The sequence below is a fragment of the Gnatocerus cornutus genome, chromosome 5 (assembly GCF_029298725.1).
Source record: "Gnatocerus cornutus isolate USDA-ARS CGAHR chromosome 5, icGnaCorn1.1, whole genome shotgun sequence".
Taxonomy (NCBI): Eukaryota; Metazoa; Arthropoda; class Insecta; order Coleoptera; family Tenebrionidae; genus Gnatocerus; species Gnatocerus cornutus.
In genome coordinates this window covers 16,123,025-16,143,989 of record NC_142237.1, presented here as the reverse complement: position 1 = coordinate 16,143,989, position 20,965 = coordinate 16,123,025, and the positions used below count along the sequence as shown (strand labels likewise).

The window sequence follows — 20,965 nt, the reverse complement described above, 5'->3', positions numbered from 1 at the left end:
AAATTTGGCCCTTTGGCGACAACCCAAAATTTCAAACGGCCATAACTCGGTTATTTATTGACAAATATTAAAAAATTATCATGTTTTTGAATTCAGCGTAAAATTCTGCGTAAAATGAAACCCAAATTTGTTGAGTTTGCTTAATAAATAAACGAGATATTGGCCAAAAACTGTTTTGGAAACATCATTTTAGGGTGATTTGCAATCAATGTTTTCAAAATAAAAACGACGTTTAATAGCATTGAATTTTACATCAGTCGAAAGAGGAGCTCGAAATCTATCTACTGGTTAAATTTTAAATCAATCGGACAAATAGTTTACAAGCTATGGCCAAAAATAAAAAAAATGAAAAATTTTCATCGTTTGAGTCGGAATTTTTTTCGCGAAAAATCGACTATCGAATTTTGGGTTTTTGAGAACATTTTCTAACGTAAAATGAGCTGAGAAAAAGAATGGCGCGAACCGCATCTCAATATCTTAAATAGTTTTCGACATATTTAACTTTAAAAATTACGAAAACTGAGGAAAAATGAAAATCAACTTTCCGAAACTTTGATCGGCCATACCTCAGTTATTTGTTGTCGGATCTGAATTCAAATCTCAGATTTGGAAACTGCGGAATATTCTGCGTACACTGATGGATAATAATTTAAGTTTACTCGAAAAAATAAGCGAGATGTCGATATCAGAAGTTTGGTATAGTTTTTGCTAACTCCAAATATCAATGCGGTGACAAAATGTAGTCGTATCGGCTACGCCTCGTGCACAATTGATTCACTGCGTGCGTAATTGGCTACTTACCATTCTTGTTGCGTAATATACTATTATTAAAAAAAAAATAGCGTCAATTGTACGGTGCAGTATAGAATCTAAAAAAGGAAGAACTTTTTTGTTGCATTTGCTACCTTTTTTCTAAGAGAATTCTCCTATTTTCATTATGTTACATTATGACGGTATATTATTTATTTACCTATATTCCCCAATTGTCGTTGGAAAATAATAATAATAAATTAAAACGAATTAAATTTCAAATTATAAATTATTTGATTTTAATAAAATGTATATACTATTTGTAATACAACGATGTATAAATTGTTGTCTATTCCAAATTTCATTAATTAATCGCTGAGTAGCAAGTATGTAAAAATTAACAGATACATATATATGCCTCTAATTAACTTCTTATTTAGACCATTATTTATTTTAGTAATGCTTTTTTGCAAGTTTTTGTTTTTTTACATAATCTAAACACACTCATAAGCACATTTTTATTTATTGCTCTTAAAAGTTAAATTATATACATCATCGGACAAAACCTCAAGAGTCACATTTATTGGTACAATAAATTATAATACTCCAAGCGATCTTTGGTACTCTAAAGATCGAAGAATGGCTTCTGGAATTGCAGGTGGCACAGGAAGATGGGCAGCTGTAGGGACAAAACCATTTTCATCAGCTGTGTAATCAACTCTGTAGACTACATTATCGGGACCTGTGTACTCGTAATAACCGTTTGTTTGCAAAGCTTCATTTTGTGAGCCAGCGTTTGCTAATCTCCCTTGTTCTTCACCAAGAATTTTATTTTCAGTTTCATATCTAGAAATGATAAGTTTAGTATTAAATTAACAACGATTTAAGAAAAACTTACACGTAGTGGTAACCATCTGGGTTAACATCTTGTTCTTTACGTACAATGCCATATCTTTCTGTATTGTAAGAACCGGAACCGCCGGAACTGTAGCTTCCATAAGCTCCGGATCCACTTGCTCCACTTCCCGTTTGGGAATCGTATGCGCCGCCAAATCCACTTTGGGAACCATATGCATTTCCGCCGGTACTGCCGAATCTACTTTGGGAGGATTTAGTTACGGTCACAGTACCATGTAGATTTTCTCCAAAACCACTTCCGCTGCCAAATCCACTTTGGGAACCGTATGGACTTCCTCCGGTGGCACCGAATCCGCTTTGGGAGGCAGAGTTACTTTTGGTTACACTTACGGTACCATGTACATTTCCGGTGGAGCTTCCAAAACCAGTTCCGCTGCCAAATCCACTGTATGCACTTCCGCCGGTGCCGCCAAATCTATTTTGTGTGGCAGTGCTGGTTGTTTTGGTTATAGTTACAGAGCCAGGTGCATTTCCGGTAGTGCTTCCAAAAGCACCTCTTTCTGAACTGTATGAACTTCCTCCGGTGCCACCAAATCCAGTTTGAGAGGCAGTACTGGTTTTAGTTACAGTAACCAGACCATGTAAATTTCCGGGAGAGCCACTAAAACTACTTCCGCTGCCAAATCCACCGCCGCTTGTTCTACTTCCGGTTAAGGAACCATATGCGTTTCCACCGGTACCACCACTTTGGGAGGTGGTGCTGGTTCGAGTTGCTGTAACAGAATGAACATTTCCGCCTGTTGTTCCAAAACCACTTCCGCTGCCAAATCCACTTTGGGAACCTGAGCCTCCGATTAGAGAACCGTATGCGTTTCCACCGGTACCACCGAATCCACTTTGGGAGGTGGTGCTGGTTTTAGTTACAGTTACAGAACCATGAGTATTTCCGCTGGAGCCGCCAAAACCACTTCCGCTACCAAATCCACTCTGGGAACCTGTACTTCCGGTTAGTGAACCATAGGCGCTTCCACTTTGAGTGCTTGATTTAGTTCCACTTACGTAACCGCCCGAGCTTCCAAAACCAATTCCGCCAAGACTGGCGATTCTCGTTCCAGTAACAGAACCGAATCTAGATCCTGTAGTGGAAGAATCAATTCCGTTTCCAACCGAACCATAGTCAAATCCACTTCCGCTTACAGATCCTCTGGTAGTTTCAGTAACAGTCCCAAATCCGGAACCTCCAGAGGTGCCAAACCCAGAACCAGATCCACTAACGCTCCCAGCGCCACCAAATCCAGAAGCGGCAACTCTAGATCCGGTTACAGTGATGACCCTATTTCCTCCAACGCTGCCACTGCTTCTAACAGGCTGAACAGCTACAACTACAGCAGGTCTTCTTACGCCAGCCCCAAAACCGCCGCCGCTGCCAACACCTCCTCCGCTACCGACACCACCTACACCACCTATGCCTCCATTGGGGCCAAACTGATCAGGCGTGTGCACATATTTTCCATCATCTCCATTGTATCTCCCTGAATCATCAGAAACATAAGCCCCACTGTTATCAGGATGATATGACCCATCGTTTCCTCCATTGTACGCTCCTGAATTATCAGGTCGGTACTGTCCATCGTCAGAGGGGTAGTACCTTCCATCATCGATGCGATTTTGAGCAACGCTCAACGCAATCACTGCCGAAATAAGCAAAAGCTAAAAAAAAAATTAGTAAAACAGGAGAAAAGTTGTTATTGCTACTCACAGCTCGCATCATGACAAGTTAAAAACTGCAAAGAAGTGGAGGTGAAATGTGAATTTATAGAAGATGTGACAATCCGGCATTTGCATATAAGCTTTAATGGTTGGACTTGGTGATAATTGTTCCCCCTCTTTATCAAACCAAATCTTGAGTTTAGATGATGAGCAGTGGTTTCAAAAAGTTGGTTTTGAATAGATAAAAATAAATATGAACAGTAAGATGATACAACTTTATTATAAAGAAGAATGTCAAAGGAACAACGCCCCACTGTTTTCACGGTTTCATTAATTCAAGGAATTTTTGCGGGGACACATTTTATTGTAAAATGAAAGAAAACCTTGTAAAATTGAAGGAAGTTTTTCTCTCTGGACATAAATTTCAAATTTTGTACATTTTTTTTTAGTAATAAAAATATTGATAATATTACGGTATTGACCGGATTTAATCCTAAATAAGTTAATGTACCAGTGCGGTCTGTCTTGTATCAGACAAATTATTGGTATTTTTATTTTTATTTCCCCAAACTTAAGGGATGCGAAATTTGAAATTGTGACTAGTTTTTCAGAGTTTACTATATTGAGATTTAAAATACAATCAACATAATTTGTCTGTAATTTTAATTTCTTGACTTCTGTTGCTGCAGTATGGTTTATTAAATTTATTACTCTGATTCCTAATTTTACTTTTTAATTTTATTATTTACGCCTAAACATTATTTATCGTTTAGCATCTTTAAGTGACCTCATCTGACTCGTTTGTGTATAAAAAATAATGGATTTTTTTCAATAAATTGTAATTTTATTTTTAGAACTCTCAAACTAAAAAGTTTTCTTTAATAATAAATTTAAATCTCTCAACTTGATTTCTTTTTGAGAACCACTGTCACAGTGGGAAGCTTCAGCAATATTTTATCCACTTAGCAAAATATAAAACAGACTCTCCCATATTAATTTTTTTTTACCGACAAGTCTACCTTTCGGCATTGACTACTTGGTTTCCATTAAAACAGGTAACCACAAGATGTGCAAATTCGTCTGGGAAATTCTTGACCTTTGTCACCCAGCAATAATTCAAGTAGCAAAAAATGCTTTGTTTTTCACTTAATTTAATTAAAAGAACACATAATATTTACATAGACGATACATAAAATATATATCATAAAATAGATAAAAAATTTGCAAGTGATAACAGACAACAATAGCTACACAAAAATATCTAAAAATAACAACATCCTGATAACTTTATGGACAGCCATCCGGCTCTGACCCAAATTTAAATATTAAATGTCAACGGTTTGTTTTAAAATTCATGAAGAAACCACTTCCATATTTCTGTCAAAAAGTTGTTAATAAAATATTATTGTTTTCGTCTCATAAAATCTTCAATGCCGACACAGTTTTTAATTGAGCAAGATTGCAGCTGTGATGATTTGCCATATAATATTCTAATTCCGATTAATATGCAAGATAACGAAATATAAATACCGACTACTATATTAAAGTTATGATAATATCATAATTAATATTTTATTGCAGTTGTTGGTAGCGATCACAGAGTTTACAAGAGGATGGAAGAATTGAAATAAATATGTTTTACATAATATGAAATTTTAGACTATTATAAGAACAATTTTTAAATGAATAATATTAGAATCTATTTAAATTTACTTTGCTATAGGACGTCTGCTTTTTTATTACAAATGTGTATAACTGGCTGCCTAGATGAAATAGTAGAAATAGCTCTGCACATCAATTGCTTCAAATGCTTAGGAACTACATTATCCTATTCCTCCACCTATTAAAGAACCTAAAAGAGCAGACCCAACGTATGGTACAATAGCCACAGGCCTTCCAGAAATTTTTGGTTGAGCCTTGGGTCCTTCTCCTGATGTGACTGTGGCTCTATATCCATTTTCATCAGCCACATATTCAACTTTATAGGTTTTTCCATCAGTTCCCACAAAACTATAATATCCGCTTACAATTATCCCATTTTCTTCCTTAGAGGGATCAAACATTCCATTTTCGGATCTCTCCGAATCGGCCGTCTTGTACCTAAAATCGAACTAAATTGAAAGGAAAATTCTCATTGTACTCACTTGAAGTGGTATCCATTCTCTGTCACAACATTTTCGGTCTCTTGAAAGTTACCGATCTGAATAAAACCAGCAAATAATAACGCCAACAATACTTCCATAGAAGTGACTGTTCAATTCGTGGGTCTGAAGACAACTAGTGAAGATCTGTAAGAACCTCAAATAAAAGCAAGTATGGAATGTTGAGTAATGATGTCAGACTGTTTGTTTAAACTCTTTTATTCAAAGAACACGGTATTAAATGTCATAGAAATACAAAGAAGCAGCACAATCTGATGATGATAGACATTCACGTTTCACCCGTTGTTCCCTCCTATCAAGGTAGTAAGAACATTGGTGCCAATTTTTGGTTCCAATCGGGCCTTAGAACTGAGATATTTGGGGACAAATCCATTTTCGTCCGACGTGTATTCGATAACTTGCTCATTTCCATCTGGATCAGTAAACTCGTAGCGTCCTTTAACTCTTAGGATTGTATCACCATTGACTGTTTCGGATTTCCCGGTTTCTGTGCGTTTGATGCCATTACTTGTTTCAAAGCTAACAAACAGGAAGTACATGTAAATATGTAAATGTGAAGGAGCAGATTAAAATTAAAACCATAATTTATGTTTTACTTCATTTACCTGAAAGTGTATCCATCATCAGTGAGCTGATATTCATAAGCACTGGTTTTAGAAAGTGCATCTGGCGTTTGACAGACACAAAATTTTAAAACAACGAACAAAAAACTCAAGTTTAGCAGGTGCATAATAGAGATGCTGCTTATCGTATAAGTAATCATGCAATCAGTAAGAATTACTTTTACTCAATAAATAATAGTCGAAGCTATGTACTGTACAAGGCTAGAAGAGCCTATATGCAATTATAATTTTTTAACCGTCGTAAAATACAACATTCATACTCATTCAAAATAATGGGGTCGAAAAATTCTCTACTTACGGATTGGTTTTCGTGGAAAAATTCGTACTTGTTCACTAAAAGATCAGAAGAAGACTGATGAAAGGATTTTTCTTCTAAACAAGGTTAGAATTTAATTTGATAATTATCTTGTTTACATCATCGGCTATTTAGATTGAAATTATAAAGTATTTGCCGTGAAGTGTGATCTATCATAGTTAATTAATGTTCGCACCGATTATCTGCATTTCATTTGAAACGAGTTTTCTTTGGTTTAACAAGATCTGTCGAGCTTCACAATTATTGCTTGTAGATGTCAAAACTCATTTTTCATTTTTTTCTACTACAGGATTTTCAAGATTCTGGAAATTTCCGAGTTTAAAAATTATTGAAAGTTCGAGTTTTTAATTCGTCAAAATTTTTCTGACTTTTCAGCAGTAATGCAGTATTTAAAAGGTCTAAAGTTTGTTTGTTATAATTTTTAGATGATTTTTGTAACTTTAGGTTTTTCAAATATTGAAGATTCTTGAAGTCCTTAAATTCTCTAAATAATCAATGACTTTAAAAATCTCTTAAATAAATTAGTATTAATAAATAACACCAATTAGCACATTTAACATTTCCAAGATCATATCAAATTGGCGATACTTTTCTAATTATTTAATTAAGTCCTAAAAATCGAAATTTCCTGAGTGGCCTTCCTCATCAAATCTTTTATTTAAACACCTCTCAAAACAGCTCTAATCAAATGTCTTCCTCAAATTACGATAAAATTATACAATCTTGAAAGTTATTAGTTACAACTGCAAATAATCGGCTTATATCTTCTTGTTAATTTGTAGTTTGCACTTACAAGTATGTAATGAGCTGTAATTACGAGAGAAATGCATGACTAAAGGCGTTACACATCATAATGTCCATGTAATTACAAATAAAATTAATAATTTGCATTAAATTGAAAATATGAATTTATAACTAAATCGTGCGTCGAAACAAACAATTCTTTTAGTTTATTTTTAATGATGTTTTCTGCGTGTGCATCAGCACGCAGTATTTCGAAATTATAATTACAATTATTCGCTTTTTTGGTAAAATTATGGTTAATTTAGTCTAATTATACTTGTTACTAAAGAGTAGGTATAAATGATTATAGAGACTTTGATTGCTTAATTATGAACAAGTGCATCGTTTTGTAATGGCCCTAATAAATAACGAAGATTCGACGCTTTTCCCACACCGTTTGAGAAATGTCGCAACTTTCACTGACGCGCCCCAGCAACAATTCTATTCATAAAAATATTTATAATGAGTGGTTGTCACCATTTCATGAAATACTAGTAGTTCAAATAATATTCCAAATAAGAAATCGTGTTTGCAACAAATGGCATTGAGCTTTTCCAAAATGTCAATATATGGACGCGCAATAATCTCAATTCGTCATAATTGCGAAATCCTCCATTTTGACATGAAAATAAGCACATCCCTGCATTAATAACATAATTATGTTCATTTGTGGTATTAATCGGTAATTCCATTATTTTTAATGAACTCGTCACGACGCCCAGAAGGTTCCTGTTTGGGTTTTAATAAAACGGAGATTTCTGTTAATTTAACAATTTATTGTCTTGCATAATCCGTAATCGAATCTTAATTCCATAATAAATCACACGCCGTAATAAATATGGTACATAGAAAAAATGGTCACAGACAAATCCCTGATTATTGCCTTCTAAATCCTCCACGGCCAGCTTGAGGTTCGTCTTCTTCTGGATGAGCCGCATTCCATTCCAAAGCTCTTTGAATCGCTGGCGGAATTGGTGGAGGTACAGGCAAATGAGCACCTTGCGGTTGGAACCCATTTTCGTTAGCAATGTACTGAAGGGAAATTGGTGTACCATCTGGAGCAGTGTATTGGAACGAACCTTGAGCTTCTTCGGCCGGTTCAGGACCATTAGCGTTTTTCAACACACCTTGTTCTTGAGCTTGGATGCCGTTTTCGGTTTCGTAACTAAAATAGAGATATTAATCACGGATTTTGACACGGATAAATTTTAGATAGGTACCTCCATTGGTAAGAACCATCGAAATTCACATCTTGCGATTGTCTTAGGATGGCGATGGGTTGGCCAGGCTGGGGTTGTCTGTAGGCACCTCTCTGGGCGAACACGCAGCCGGCGATTGCCAAGAAGATTATCTGTGGGTTACGAAATCGGGCGATGGTAGTCGTAACTTATGGGACAGTTGTGAGGCGTTTATGGTAGAGAGAAATTTGTAATGTGGACAGGTGGAAATTATAACTTAATCAGTCGTTTTATGGTAATCTAGTCTTGACTTTTTAGAAAATTAATGGCAAAAATGTATTTAACTATTTGAACTTTTTGAACTCTTCAAAAATTTTACTATAAATAATTTCTGTCACTTTTATTTTATAAAAAAAAACATTGAAGTTCAATTTAACAATTACATTAATTACACCTTGGGCCATAAATTCTTACTGTGAATATGTAAAACTAAAAAGAGAATTATTTTCATGATGCAAAGTATACACAGAATTTTTTATTTTTACGTTAAATCATCAAAATTATGAATATTAATAAAAATACATCATTAATCCAGTCAACAGTTAATTTACCATGACTGTTTTGATTAAAAACTAGAAAATATGTTTTGGAAAAAATGTTACTTAAATTCTAAATCCAAATATAAAAAGAAGCGCTTAGAAGAAAAAAAAATTAACAAGTTTTGAATTCTGATTTAATTAAAATTAAAAATTAATAAAAAAATAAATTTTTAGAAGAGCAAATTGGATCGTTTATGACTTACTCAGCGCGAAGAATAAATCTCAACTGATGCACTATCAACATTTACTTACCAAAGAGTGCATTATTATGCCGTTGGTGGTCACTAAAACACTGTGGAGGAGCCAGGTCACAATCTAATTTATACTTGAGATGAACGGCCAAGGGGCAAATTCGCATACCCTCACCTCACGGTGGAATCATTGTAATTTTTTTTAGATTTCACGAGTAATTTTTTAATAATTACTAATGCACCTGATGAAGGTCAAAGAATTATGTGTAAGGTGTGGACTTAACGAAACTCTTATTGTTTCAGTGAAAACTTAGAATGGAATCAAACAATAATATTATAATAGATGCGTCGAGGTTGTGCTACTTCCTGATATAAAAATCATCAAAACTTGAAAGATGAAATGTCAAGAATGACCTAATGGTACTAGTTATAAATTATGTTAATGAGTTCGGGAATTTGTTGAGACTGTTGTTCTTGGAAATGGTGGCAGTTGTGGGTAATTTTTACTCTGAAAGCACACCACACCTATCGGTAACATTTGAACTCTAACCTAAACTTACTCAATACTCATTTGAAGACTCAGAAATAATTTTATTGTTATTAGAAAACAATGTAAAGAATGTGTAACCGGAGATGCTTCTATTATTTTCACATTTTATTAATTATTACCATAAAAATTCCATCAAGTTTTGCACAACATGAAAATCTCTTTGAACATATTCAACTTTTACTATTTGATCACTCTCAGTAACATTTAGAAAATGTTAACACCAAATGAAAATTTATCGTGTTCATTATGTAGAAGACAATTTAATTTCACAGCGTTGAAGCCACTTAAAGTACATCTTAAATTAATAATAATTAATGGCTCAAGAAGAATAACAAAGTCACTAACTTACATAACGGACATAAAACAAGTTAAAATTTGATCATCACCTCTTACATGAATGACGTTTCAATGCATCGTCAGACGAAGAACATGAAATATCTGTCATTGCGATGAATTATCTTTGAGCTAATATTTTCAATGGTTATCACAAATCGGACTATTGTTGTTATTTTACGACTCACGATTATGTCTTCAGCGCTTGATCTCCAACATTTTCCCTCTGACCGTCTGCAAAGGTCTCAATCTCATTGATTGGATCAAATATCATTAAATTACACCACACTTTGACTTTTTCACATTTTTGCAATATTTTTTATGCATACTTTTGTTAGTTAATGCAAAGATTTCATCAATCACAGTGACACCTGCAAGGAAAATCTGATTGACATTTTTAATAGAAATTCTTCCACAATGGTGATTACAGTGGATTACGTGTTTATAGTTAATTTCTCTTCTGACGGTGCATAAAACGATGACCTATAGCAAAAATTTGGCGCTAATTTTTTCAGGTGGACAGAAACAAATTTATCATGAGTGTTGCACCGAAAGTTTAATGTTAAGCCGCTGGAAAGAAAGGATGGTTTCATTGGTTTTTTGATTGGCCATAAACTCATAAACCATACGGTGGTAATAATAAACATATTTAAATACACGTTAATTGATTTACAAATGCTGCATAAGAATGGCTGTCATTAGGAAACGATTAATCTTCAGTGAAATAGGAATATAAGTGTTTGTTTGACATTACAGTTTTATTACAAAATCAATTTCAATAATATTAAATTTCGTGAAAATGACCAGCTTATATAAAATTCATAAAATATCACCCACTTCGTATAATGAGTCACACCGAAAAAATCAATAGATTTTTTTTAAGGTGTCGAACACACTAAAATGTTTTTTCGGCCCTTCAACAATATCACTGACGTCCTCCACGTCTTTTATCCGATAACAAAAATCTTCGGACTAGCTCCATTCGATAGAGTGAAACTACAAAATGGAAAATATTTCTGTATAGAAAAAAACTCTAAATATCTAACTTCTTCTGGTAAGTCAACTTTATTTTTCATTATTAACTGAACCCGAACAGTTGCAGTTCTCGTAAATTTAATTGGAGTGACCATGCGCTTTATGGATATCTTTGAATCTTCAACTTCTCTAACAATGGAAGTCCTTCTGTTAGTCGTGTCGGCTGTCCAGGGGGCTCTAGCAAACGCCACCACAATCTTCTACGTCACTTACCACATCTCTGACTTATTCAAGCTCTTCGAAGGCATCAATCGCATCGATCAAACGATGAAACTCTTAGGAATCTCTGTGAAGTTCTCTAGTTTAAATATTTTTCACTTGGTGATCGCTGGGATTTTTCTATCAATTTGGTCTTTTTACTTGATCTATATTTCAATAACTTCAACTTTCCGTGAAGGTCTCATTCATCTTTTATCATACGGTTTGAATTTGAATAGTCACGGGCTTTATGTGATTTATTTCTTTTATTTTGGTTATGCTATTTCACGAAGGTTAAAGTATTTGCATAATGGTCTTAGGATAATTAAAAATTCGGACGCGAGTTCTGTGCGGATTCAACAGTACATAGTTGATTTTTCTAAAGTAATCCAAACAATGAAAAAAGTTGTTTATTGCAATGTTAGAATTTTTTCGATAGGAGTGCTCATGTTATATTTATCGGCTAACTCATCGTTGATGCTTGCGATTATTGATTTTAAATTTGTTCATTCCAAAAATGCAAACTTGATGTTATCTATGGGAATAATCTGTAATGCAGTTGTCGTTTTGACTGTTCTGATAATGGAAGTTATCAAAGTGAGAGTAAGTTGACTTACAAAATTTTGATAAATTCTCAAACATTTTTATTGTTTTCAGTATAAGCAAACAGTCCGATCTTTGGACAAAATAATAACTTCGTATTTTGAGACACATGAAACTCTTATAAGGGTACAATAATTATTACAAGATATAAAATAGAATCCTTTTACAATTTATTTTACAGAAGAACACGTTACTGTTGCAGGCTATCCACGAAGAAGTGAAATTTACGCCTTTGGGTATGTTTGATCTAACATTTCGGAAAATTCTGGAGGTAGGATAATGCCGATGAAAATCGATAATTTTTACTTGATTTATTTTAAGGGGTTTGGGTCTTTGACAAGCATTGTGATGTTTCTGAATCAGATTCCGAGCGTCTAGTGGGAAAATGCAATTAGGTTTTACATTTAAGATGTCTTTATTTTGGTTTTTATGAGTCTCAGGAGTCGACTTCTGTTGAATCGAAATTTTTTTTTCGTTCGTTTCTAATTTCTCTTTTCTTCGTTTAACTAGTGTCAAAATTTTTTGAGTTCTTTTATATTAAATTCTATTTTTAAATTTTTACTTATATTACTTGCGAATACAGTTCTACGTTTCGGTTAATTGTCGTCGATTCTCTTCTGAAAAAACATTTATATGCTCCCTAGAAATAGTAATCAATCAGTAGTAATCGTAATTGCAATTAGTTTATTGACAAAAACATCCCAAATACGATACATTTAGGCGAGTAAAAAAACCATTAGAAACCCATTATTATGAAACTGTAGACGATAATATTTGCAATTTTTAGATATTATTTGAACATAAAAACGGGAATATTAGAATTTGTACCTACGTGGTATTATGTATCATTCGGATCAAACTGCGTGAATTATCATAAATTATAAAAATACATGTTTAAATTTTTTTATATTTTGGCCTGAGCAAAACATTTTATTTCTAACTGGGCATTACTTGCGAGTTCTATCATAAAATCCAATTTGGATGTGCAAAAGTTACTAATACATAAGTGCCACAACATTAAGATATGAATATAAATGTAAATCCGCATAATGCACTTTATCGAAAATTACAAAACGAATCCTGATTACATCACATTTGGTGCAACGATTACCTTATTTAAAATTCATAAAATATCTAACTCTGGATAATTGAGCCACACTTTCCATTCTTGACAACATTAAATTATAACTTTCAACTGACTCACCTCGAGGACTTGTCACCATGATTTTTCCACCCTTTGGGAACATTACGGATATTCTTCGCGTTTTCTACCCGGTCACCAAGATATTCGGCTTAGCTCCCTTCGAAAGAATGAAATTAAAAACCGGAAAATACAAGTATGTGGAGAAAAGTCGAAAATATTTAACCCCTTGCGGTAAGTGAAGTTCAATTTTGTATTCTAACGAACCAGTTTTAGTTGCAGTATTGGTGAACTTAATTGGTATGACAATGCGCTTGATTGACATATTTGCAGACTCAGATGCTTTCACTATGGGTGTCTTTTTATCAGTAGTATCGGCTGTTCATTGTGCTTTAGCAAATGCCATTACAATCTTTTATGTTACGTACCACATTTCTGGTTTGTTTAAGATTTTCGAATCAGTTAATCACGTCGATGAAATAATGAAACTTTTACACGCCACTGTGACTTTCAAAGGTTTGCATTTCTTTCTTGTGATAGTCGCTGGGATTTACTTCTCTATTTGGACTTTTTACCTATTCTACCTTATATTAACTTCGACTTTTCATGAAGGTATAATTCACTTATTATCGTACGGCTTGAACTTAAACAGTCAAGCAATTTCGGTTGTTTACTTCTTTTATTTCTCCTGGGCAGTAGCAGAACGATTTAGATTTTTGACCACCGCTCTTAAAATAATTAAACGTTCAGACGCATCTTCTGTCCGGATCCAACAGTACATCGTTGATTTCTCAAAAGCTATTCAAGTTTTAAAAAAAATTGTCGACTACAATGTCGGGATTTTTTCAATAGGTGTACTGATGTTGTACTTATCGGCGAATTTATCTTTATTGATTGCTATTATAGATTTTAAATTCGTTCAATCTAAAAATGCGAATTTAATGTTAGCTATGGGGGTGATTTGCAATGCTGTTGTCTTTTGCATTGTTGTTATCATGGAAATTATCAAAGTGAGGGTAAGTTCAAGTCTAGTTTCATCCAGCATTTACTTCAGTAGTTTTTTCAGTACAAAAAAACCGTTCGAGCTCTAGATAATTTAGTCACTTCATATTTTGAGACAAATGAGACTCTATTGAGGGTATTATTAAATAAGTTAAAAGTTAATCTTTATTATGTGATTTTGCAGAAGAACACGTTGTTGTTGCAAACCATTCACGAAGAAGTGAAATTTACGCCTTTGGGGTTGTTTGATTTGACGTTTCAGAAAATTCTGGAGGTAATACTGTCAATCTTTGAATGGTTTCAATATAATTAATTTTAGGGGTTTGGTTCTTTAACTAACATTGTGATGTTTCTTAATGAAATGTAAAAGACAAAGCTTTGCTATACACTAAATTATATTTAATTGCAAACACTTGATTGATGTAGTTAAAACTAAGAAAATATTTTGTTTTGCTATTTATTTTTTGCAAATATATATTTTCACTTAGCGCAAATTTTGTCCTAACTTAAATACCTTTTTCCGACTTTTTATTCTGGAAATGTTTCTTTATGGCTTTTTTTCTGTATATAGCTATTGTTTCTGTTGTTATTTACCTTTCATCATATTATTTTTTCTGATGGACAGTGTTGCATCGACAGTTTAATGTTAACCGCGATAATAAAAGAATGGTTTTATTGGTTTTTTGATTAGCCATAAACCAATCAATAGTAATAATAAATATATTGTTGGATTTGCAAATGCTGCAGAAGAATGGGTGTTATAATGATACGATTAATCTTATACGTTTCTTACAAAATCAATAACATCAAATTTCCTGACAGTGACTAGCTTATGTAAATGAGTATGTGAAGAAAGTCAGCAGACAGTCCCTGCGGTGCTTGTCATTGTTAAATACTTGAAGGAATTGTAGTCTTAATATCTTTTGAACTAAATCCAAAAGAGTTATTACCAAAGAATTTTAAAATCTTTAACACCTTTTGGAAAGTAAATTTTTCAAATGCAAATACTTCATTTGTAAGCAAATGATGTTCGCCATAACGACAATTTAATTTACATTAATTTTGTTGCAACCAAAACAATCAAACTCAATTTGTATTCCTTATATTAACCTTTAAAACTATGCCAAACCACTATTTTTTACAATCCGATCAAAATAATAATAATAACTTCATTACACATGCACTTATCTAATGTTAAAGGGTAAAAACTAAGCACCTAATATTATTTAATCTCTTCTATGAATAATAATGAACGTAAAGTGCAACGTTCAACTCAGCTTTCGTAGGTGGACAATTCCATTAACTCTCACCTTCCAGATTTACACGAATAAAATTATTCATACAACACGCAGAATTTTATTTTATGCACTCGTTGAAATTAAAAGTTCTAGGCCAACCACCTGCTCTTCGATTTTTCGTGGACACATCTTTTGAATTTCCTATTATGAAACTTACCGGATTGTGTTTCAAAATCACCTGTGCAGCTTTGATTGCATTTTTACATCTTAAATTAGTTCTTGCGCAATTACACACTCTTAGAAATAAAAAACAAAATTGGGTAAGCTTTTTATTATTTATATTTTTATGCGTTGTACGCCCACATTAATGGACCGCACATGTTTCTGATTATTGTGTTATTGAGAAAATTTGGGTCAGTTTTCTGGATTTTCGTTAATTATACCTTTGACATTTGTTTGAACAGAATCTGTCGGCTTTAACTTATGATGGTGGTCAAAAATTTATTCAATTTCGCGTCCATAAGGTCGTCACGCAACGTCATCGAAATCAATAATTTATATCGAGAAAATTACGTGCTGTGCAGAATACTAAACAGGAGTCTTCATATCCCAGTGGGGATTATCATAATTAAAAATTGTAAGTGAAGTAAGGATAATCACGGTTAGTTGGTAACGTGTAATTTGAGCTCGGACTAGAATAATTTTAATTCGGTTTCAACAAAAGTGATGTCCTTCATAATAGTTCAATTGTAGCCTAAGAGGTTACACGTACATCTTCTGGTATTTGGAGTCGTGCTTGAATGTTTTATACTACAATAAATACCACGATTAGCGTTATTTGAAAAGTTATATTCAATGACGAAAAATGTTAGTTTCACAATGACACTAAATCAATTTTAGGAAGCGCTTAGTAAATGTCAAAAGTGGGAAACATTACGATTAATTAAGTAATTTGCATGAATTAATTAGTGGTAATAAAACATTATCGCTACCATTCTTTAAATGTTTAAGATCCGTGTAAATGGATGAATCAGTGGTACCAAACCGTGGTAGAAAGTGCCCCTAATAGTTTTGTTCAAAATTTCGCAGTAATCATACAATTTTTCACACATTTGTCGAATTTATGTCAACTTTATGCACCATCACAGTTTGTACAATTATGAAATTGTGTGGATATAAAAACAACTGCTAACATTTTTGTGGTTGCAGTAAAGAAGACTGAACCGACAACATTCTAACCCATTAAATGTCAGAAGCTAACATTTGTACTTCATGCCTAAAGGTTCCTATTTTAGCACCATATAAGTAAATCATCTCGTTCTTGTATTAACGACTATATTATGCAAATCTGGAGATGTAACTATTTACAGTTTTATTACATTTTTGTGCATACGCTGCATTTTTACGCCTTTTAAATCAATTTGTTCAATGCGAAAGAATTAAACTTTCATAACTTCATCCTTGCTTTTAATTTATTATAATCTTTACCTTTACGGTTCCAGTGATGACATTTAAAAATAATTCGGCTCTGGAACAATTTTGCAGACGTTGCATGGATGAGTACACAAGCATTGTCGCGCCCAACAATAAAGGTATAAATATCATGGAAGAGAATGTCATTATCAGATTGCAACTGCATCTCCTGCACCATGCATCCAGTGAGTGTGTTTTATTTCCGTACTCTTTTACGCTTTTCTTTTCTCATAGGTCATCATTCTGACGGTCATCTCGATGGCCACTGCAGCCCAATTGACCGGAAATGAAAAAATCCCAATCATAAGTCAAGATCAGGAGGTTAATTTCGACGGCACTTATCGGCTTTCTTACGAAACTGGTAATGGTATCGTTGTTCAAGAACAAGGCGCTTTAAAAAACGCAGGGAATCCTGATAATGAAGCTGAACAAGTTCAAGGCTCTTTTCAGTATACCGCCCCTGATGGATCTCCCATCTCGTTGCAGTACATAGCTGATGAAAATGGGTTTCAGGCGCAAGGGGCGCATCTACCGGTGGCTCCTACGCCGCCCCCAATACCTCCAGCAATTCAAAGGGCTTTGGAATGGATTGCCGCCCATCCCGAGCCACCAGAAGGTGGAAAACGGTTCTAGAATTACTCAGTGAATATTTTATATCTGTTGCCTGCGATATCACATGTAGTGCCATTAAATACAATAGTTTGCATTTATATTTGTGTTAAATAAAATGCGAAATGGGGTCAAGTGTCAAGTTCTAATTTTACTTACTTTCACCTTTTTACAATATTCTTAATTCAATTCAACGTATGCACTTCTAATGAGAAATGACAAGCACAAGCAAATTATTGTGTAAGTCAGGAAGTCAAGAACTGTTAACAAATTATGCTCATTATTCTCGTAATGTTTTAATTTAACATTGCAAAATTTCTGTCGAAAAACACTCTCAAAGGCTTAATCAACATTCTTCATTTTTGTGGATAAAGTTCAAAGTAATTGAACAATTAGTCAAAAATTTGCTTGATGAACTTGCAACATCTTTAGTCACGAGATTGAGGGCGAAAATGTTCAATGCATGAGCATGTCTTGACGGAAAAATTTAATTTTTATTGAAAGGTGTTCGACTGAAGAACGTGGCGTTGCATTGCAATAAAACGGACTGTAATAATGTAGAAAGTGGACAAATTTGGATCTATTGTTTTGTCAACGTTCCAACGTTTATGGTCTGAAAATGCAGATTTTCCATAGCAATAAGAAGCGAAGCGTGCTTTTGCGCTTACGTAATTTTCATTAATTTTAATTAAAAGCTTCTTGAATTATAAAAAACTTCACGTATTTTTTTTTACTCTTCCATCAACATCGTTGATAAGTATGAAAGGGAAATTGTTATTATTTATATACATGAGTTATTTGTACTTGAATTTTGATCGTCACTATAAAATGGGCAATAAACCTCAAACGGTAGAATATAATTTAAGGTGGTATCGAATTCCGAGCAGGATTAAGCAAAATTAAAACAATTAAAATAAAAAAACTTGTAAGCTTCAGCCAATTAATCCCGGATTAGAACGTGAATCTTCATATTTTAATATAAATGTTACTTTATTAACCTTTTTTATATCAAGAAATGTAAAGAATTGCTCCTCCTATGTCGTCACACCCACGGCTCTGCAGCTTCGTGGTCGTATGATAATTGACATGAAGACCTTTTGCAGACTAAACGAAAGATAATCAGCTAGTGCGCAACGACTTAATCTAATTTATGGCGTGAATTATCAGCAATGTTCCTGATTTCTTTTCAAATTTTCCGGGATAATGAAATTTAAGGTATCTGAGAAAAAGAATCGTCCTGCGGTCGGCCTTCAGTTTTGAGAAGACCCAACCTTGACAAGTGGTAAACAAGAGCTTCTTTTTTTTTCTTGGTTGCAACACGAACGGGTCTGTAGTATAAATATCGGAGAAGATGTCCATTGATGTCACATCGAATCAATAACTCACCGAAAACACATTACATGATGAAAATCGTAAGAAAGTTTCTTTTAAATAAACTGTTGTTTAATTTATTTTTTTTTTAGATTGTTGGTTTGGCAATTTTGGCGGCGGCCGTTACTGCGCAACGTGGAGGGTCCGAACGAGATGCGCCGATTCTTAAACAGGAACAAGAAGTGAATTTCGATGGGACTTACCACTCTTCGTTTGAAACTGGGAATGGGATTGCTGCGCAGGAACAAGGACACCTGAAGAATGCAGGAAATCCTGAAGCGGAGGCTGAAGAAGTTCAAGGATCGTTCCAATACACGGCTCCTGATGGCACGCCTATAATTTTGCAGTATATTGCTAATGAGAATGGATTCCAGCCACAAGGGGCGCATTTGCCTGTTGCTCCCACTCCACCACCAATTCCACCAGCGATTCAGAGGGCTCTTGAGTGGATCGCCGCTCATCCTCAACCACCAGAGCCACAAAGGAGATTCTAGATGTTAGGAGTTGTTGATTTCATTCTTTTTTGTAAATATAGAAACTTGTAAAATAAGAGAGCAAATAAAATGGCAGTGTCTGTAAAAAATTTTTGATTTTAGTCTTCAATTTAAATTTTACTAAAAAAAAGAACACATTTAAATAAAATACAGAAGTGTTATCCGAGACATAAAATTAGGAATATTTTGTTCTAATTCTTAATTATGTGTTTATTTAGAACAGTGGTTTCTTCATCTTCATTAATTCAATGGCATCTACTCAAAAAATCACTTTTAAATATATTCAGCGACTGAATTATTGACCTTCAGGGATGAAAGTGATCAAATTTATTGTGATTCTCATGAAGAATGTTAAATGGACTGGTTTTTACTGCAAAATTGTAATAAAATTTTACAATTAGTTATATTTTCCAGTTGTGGTATTTAAATTACCTTCATTTACAATTTTTCCATTGATTTAATTTAAAAGTAAAATTTAAGGAAAAAAGTTAAGATGGCAGCAGCAAATTACATATGTATAGTGACCATAATGAATTACCTGGTCTACAGATAATATTTCAATTTAAATGGTGTTGTTAATCTGAAAGTAATTAACAATTTTGCAACAATTAATTTCAATTTTCATTGTTATTGAATTAAATTTGTTGAATCGTAAAGTAGCGGTTCAAGAAACTTTACATCATAAGAGAGTAAATTTACCGTACAATAAAATAACTGCAAAACATGTTTTATTTATTTAATGAGTCACTGGCATTATTTATTTGTTGTAGTTTTTGACCGTTCATTCATCGTTTCGGCTTCGTTTTTTTAGTCTATTTACCAAAGGTAGATTTCTTATGCAAATTTTATCGTATTTTATACACTTCTAGAAGACAAATAAATTTAAGTAACAGAGATGTAATTTTCAGAATCCTTGCTCTTTTATTTTTATTTTTTTAATGGTGTCCCAGGACGCCCGCACTTTAGTGGGGAAATCTTCATTAAATTTTTAGATGATTTTTGTATCGTAGAATGTGCAGGGACTTATGGTTTTTGAGGTAAAAACACTTTACGCTGGCGAATCACAGTTTATAGATCGCTAGCTAGCGTTTCTGTAGTAAATCACCAATAAACATTTTTTTATAGTTTATAGATTTATAGTTATTTAAGGCATCAAGGGTGGTATGGTTGAAGATGTATTATTTTTTATAATATATACAGTATGTTCCCGGATTGAGTTCACAAGAGGAAAAAAAACGTTATTTTTTGCTTCATTTAAAATAAATAAATCTTTAAACAAACCTTTAATATTATCAAGCTGTGTTCTTAAAATCGAAAAAAAAAACAAAAAATAACAAAGAACTTTTATATTTTTAATTTTGCAAAAAATGTCAAAGGAATGAATTTTATTCTTTAACTCAAACCAATTTCCACTATTTGATTGACCCATTACCTGTTTTAGCACATAGTTCAATTCTAACGCGTAATTCTTTAAGGCTGTTTCGAATTTTCTCAATTATTGTTAATGATGCAATTGCATTTCTTTTCCAATTTTTTAATACATACTTACACATTATTGGGTAAATTTTCCTTTAATCTTTAACGCATTATTTGATATTGTGAATCCACAGCCTGCTATTATTTAAATACGATTACAAAATTTAATAAATAAAAATAATGAAAAAATTAATTTTAAGAGTACAAACTAATAATTTTGAAATTTTAATGGCAGATTTATCTGTTTTGAAATAAGCAAAAAATATTATTTC

At 33.4% G+C, this 20,965-nt stretch overlaps 6 protein-coding genes across 6 annotated transcripts; 2 read left to right on the top strand and 4 right to left on the bottom strand.

The window, feature by feature from the left end:
* Positions 1 to 1,329: 1,329 nt before the first annotated feature.
* LOC148175117 (uncharacterized) lies at positions 1,330 to 3,435 on the bottom strand. The gene is made up of 3 exons (XM_088036232.1): positions 3,368 to 3,435; positions 1,649 to 3,318; positions 1,330 to 1,596 (listed from the first exon to the last, which is right to left on the bottom strand). Exons 1-3 carry the CDS (start codon positions 3,377 to 3,379, stop codon positions 1,347 to 1,349), a joined length of 1,932 nt encoding a protein of 643 aa, XP_087892358.1. The 5' UTR covers positions 3,380 to 3,435; the 3' UTR covers positions 1,330 to 1,346.
* A 1,205-nt stretch (positions 3,436 to 4,640) lies between these two features.
* LOC148175116 (larval cuticle protein 9-like) lies at positions 4,641 to 5,575 on the bottom strand. The gene is made up of 2 exons (XM_088036631.1): positions 5,463 to 5,575; positions 4,641 to 5,418 (listed from the first exon to the last, which is right to left on the bottom strand). Exons 1-2 carry the CDS (start codon positions 5,558 to 5,560, stop codon positions 5,142 to 5,144), a joined length of 375 nt encoding a protein of 124 aa, XP_087892757.1. The 5' UTR covers positions 5,561 to 5,575; the 3' UTR covers positions 4,641 to 5,141.
* Positions 5,576 to 5,662: 87 nt separating this feature from the next.
* LOC148175115 (flexible cuticle protein 12-like) lies at positions 5,663 to 6,351 on the bottom strand. The gene is made up of 2 exons (XM_088036630.1): positions 6,086 to 6,351; positions 5,663 to 5,999 (listed from the first exon to the last, which is right to left on the bottom strand). The coding sequence occupies exons 1-2, from the start codon at positions 6,241 to 6,243 to the stop codon at positions 5,756 to 5,758; spliced, it is 402 nt and encodes a 133-aa protein (XP_087892756.1). The 5' UTR covers positions 6,244 to 6,351; the 3' UTR covers positions 5,663 to 5,755.
* Positions 6,352 to 7,957: 1,606 nt separating this feature from the next.
* Positions 7,958 to 9,318, bottom strand: LOC148175114 (endocuticle structural glycoprotein SgAbd-4-like). Its single transcript, XM_088035444.1, has 3 exons — positions 9,232 to 9,318; positions 8,423 to 8,553; positions 7,958 to 8,367 (listed from the first exon to the last, which is right to left on the bottom strand). The coding sequence occupies exons 1-3, from the start codon at positions 9,241 to 9,243 to the stop codon at positions 8,079 to 8,081; spliced, it is 432 nt and encodes a 143-aa protein (XP_087891570.1). The 5' UTR covers positions 9,244 to 9,318; the 3' UTR covers positions 7,958 to 8,078.
* A 7,576-nt stretch (positions 9,319 to 16,894) lies between these two features.
* On the top strand, positions 16,895 to 17,494 carry LOC148175113 (endocuticle structural glycoprotein SgAbd-2-like). Its single transcript, XM_088035678.1, has 2 exons — positions 16,895 to 16,928; positions 16,978 to 17,494. Exons 1-2 carry the CDS (start codon positions 16,920 to 16,922, stop codon positions 17,374 to 17,376), a joined length of 408 nt encoding a protein of 135 aa, XP_087891804.1. The 5' UTR covers positions 16,895 to 16,919; the 3' UTR covers positions 17,377 to 17,494.
* A 1,173-nt stretch (positions 17,495 to 18,667) lies between these two features.
* Positions 18,668 to 19,306, top strand: LOC148175112 (endocuticle structural glycoprotein SgAbd-2-like). Its single transcript, XM_088035663.1, has 2 exons — positions 18,668 to 18,764; positions 18,816 to 19,306. Exons 1-2 carry the CDS (start codon positions 18,714 to 18,716, stop codon positions 19,215 to 19,217), a joined length of 453 nt encoding a protein of 150 aa, XP_087891789.1. The 5' UTR covers positions 18,668 to 18,713; the 3' UTR covers positions 19,218 to 19,306.
* Positions 19,307 to 20,965: the final 1,659 nt, after the last annotated feature.

Coding starts and splice junctions, on each gene's coding strand:
- LOC148175117 (XM_088036232.1), bottom strand. Junction 1,597..1,648: donor CCAGATGGTTACCACTACGT/GTAAGTTTTTCT, acceptor TATCATTTCTAG/ATATGAAACTGAAAATAAAA.
- LOC148175116 (XM_088036631.1), bottom strand. CDS start 5,560: ATGGAAGTATTGTTGGCGTTATTATTTGCTGGTTTTATTCAGATCGGT. Junction 5,419..5,462: donor GAGAATGGATACCACTTCAA/GTGAGTACAATG, acceptor GTTCGATTTTAG/GTACAAGACGGCCGATTCGG.
- LOC148175115 (XM_088036630.1), bottom strand. CDS start 6,243: ATGATTACTTATACGATAAGCAGCATCTCTATTATGCACCTGCTAAAC. Junction 6,000..6,085: donor GATGATGGATACACTTTCAG/GTAAATGAAGTA, acceptor CCTGTTTGTTAG/CTTTGAAACAAGTAATGGCA.
- LOC148175114 (XM_088035444.1), bottom strand. Junction 8,368..8,422: donor GATGGTTCTTACCAATGGAG/GTACCTATCTAA, acceptor TCTCTATTTTAG/TTACGAAACCGAAAACGGCA.
- LOC148175112 (XM_088035663.1), top strand. CDS start 18,714: ATGTCACATCGAATCAATAACTCACCGAAAACACATTACATGATGAAA. Junction 18,765..18,815: donor CACATTACATGATGAAAATC/GTAAGAAAGTTT, acceptor TTTTTTTTTTAG/ATTGTTGGTTTGGCAATTTT.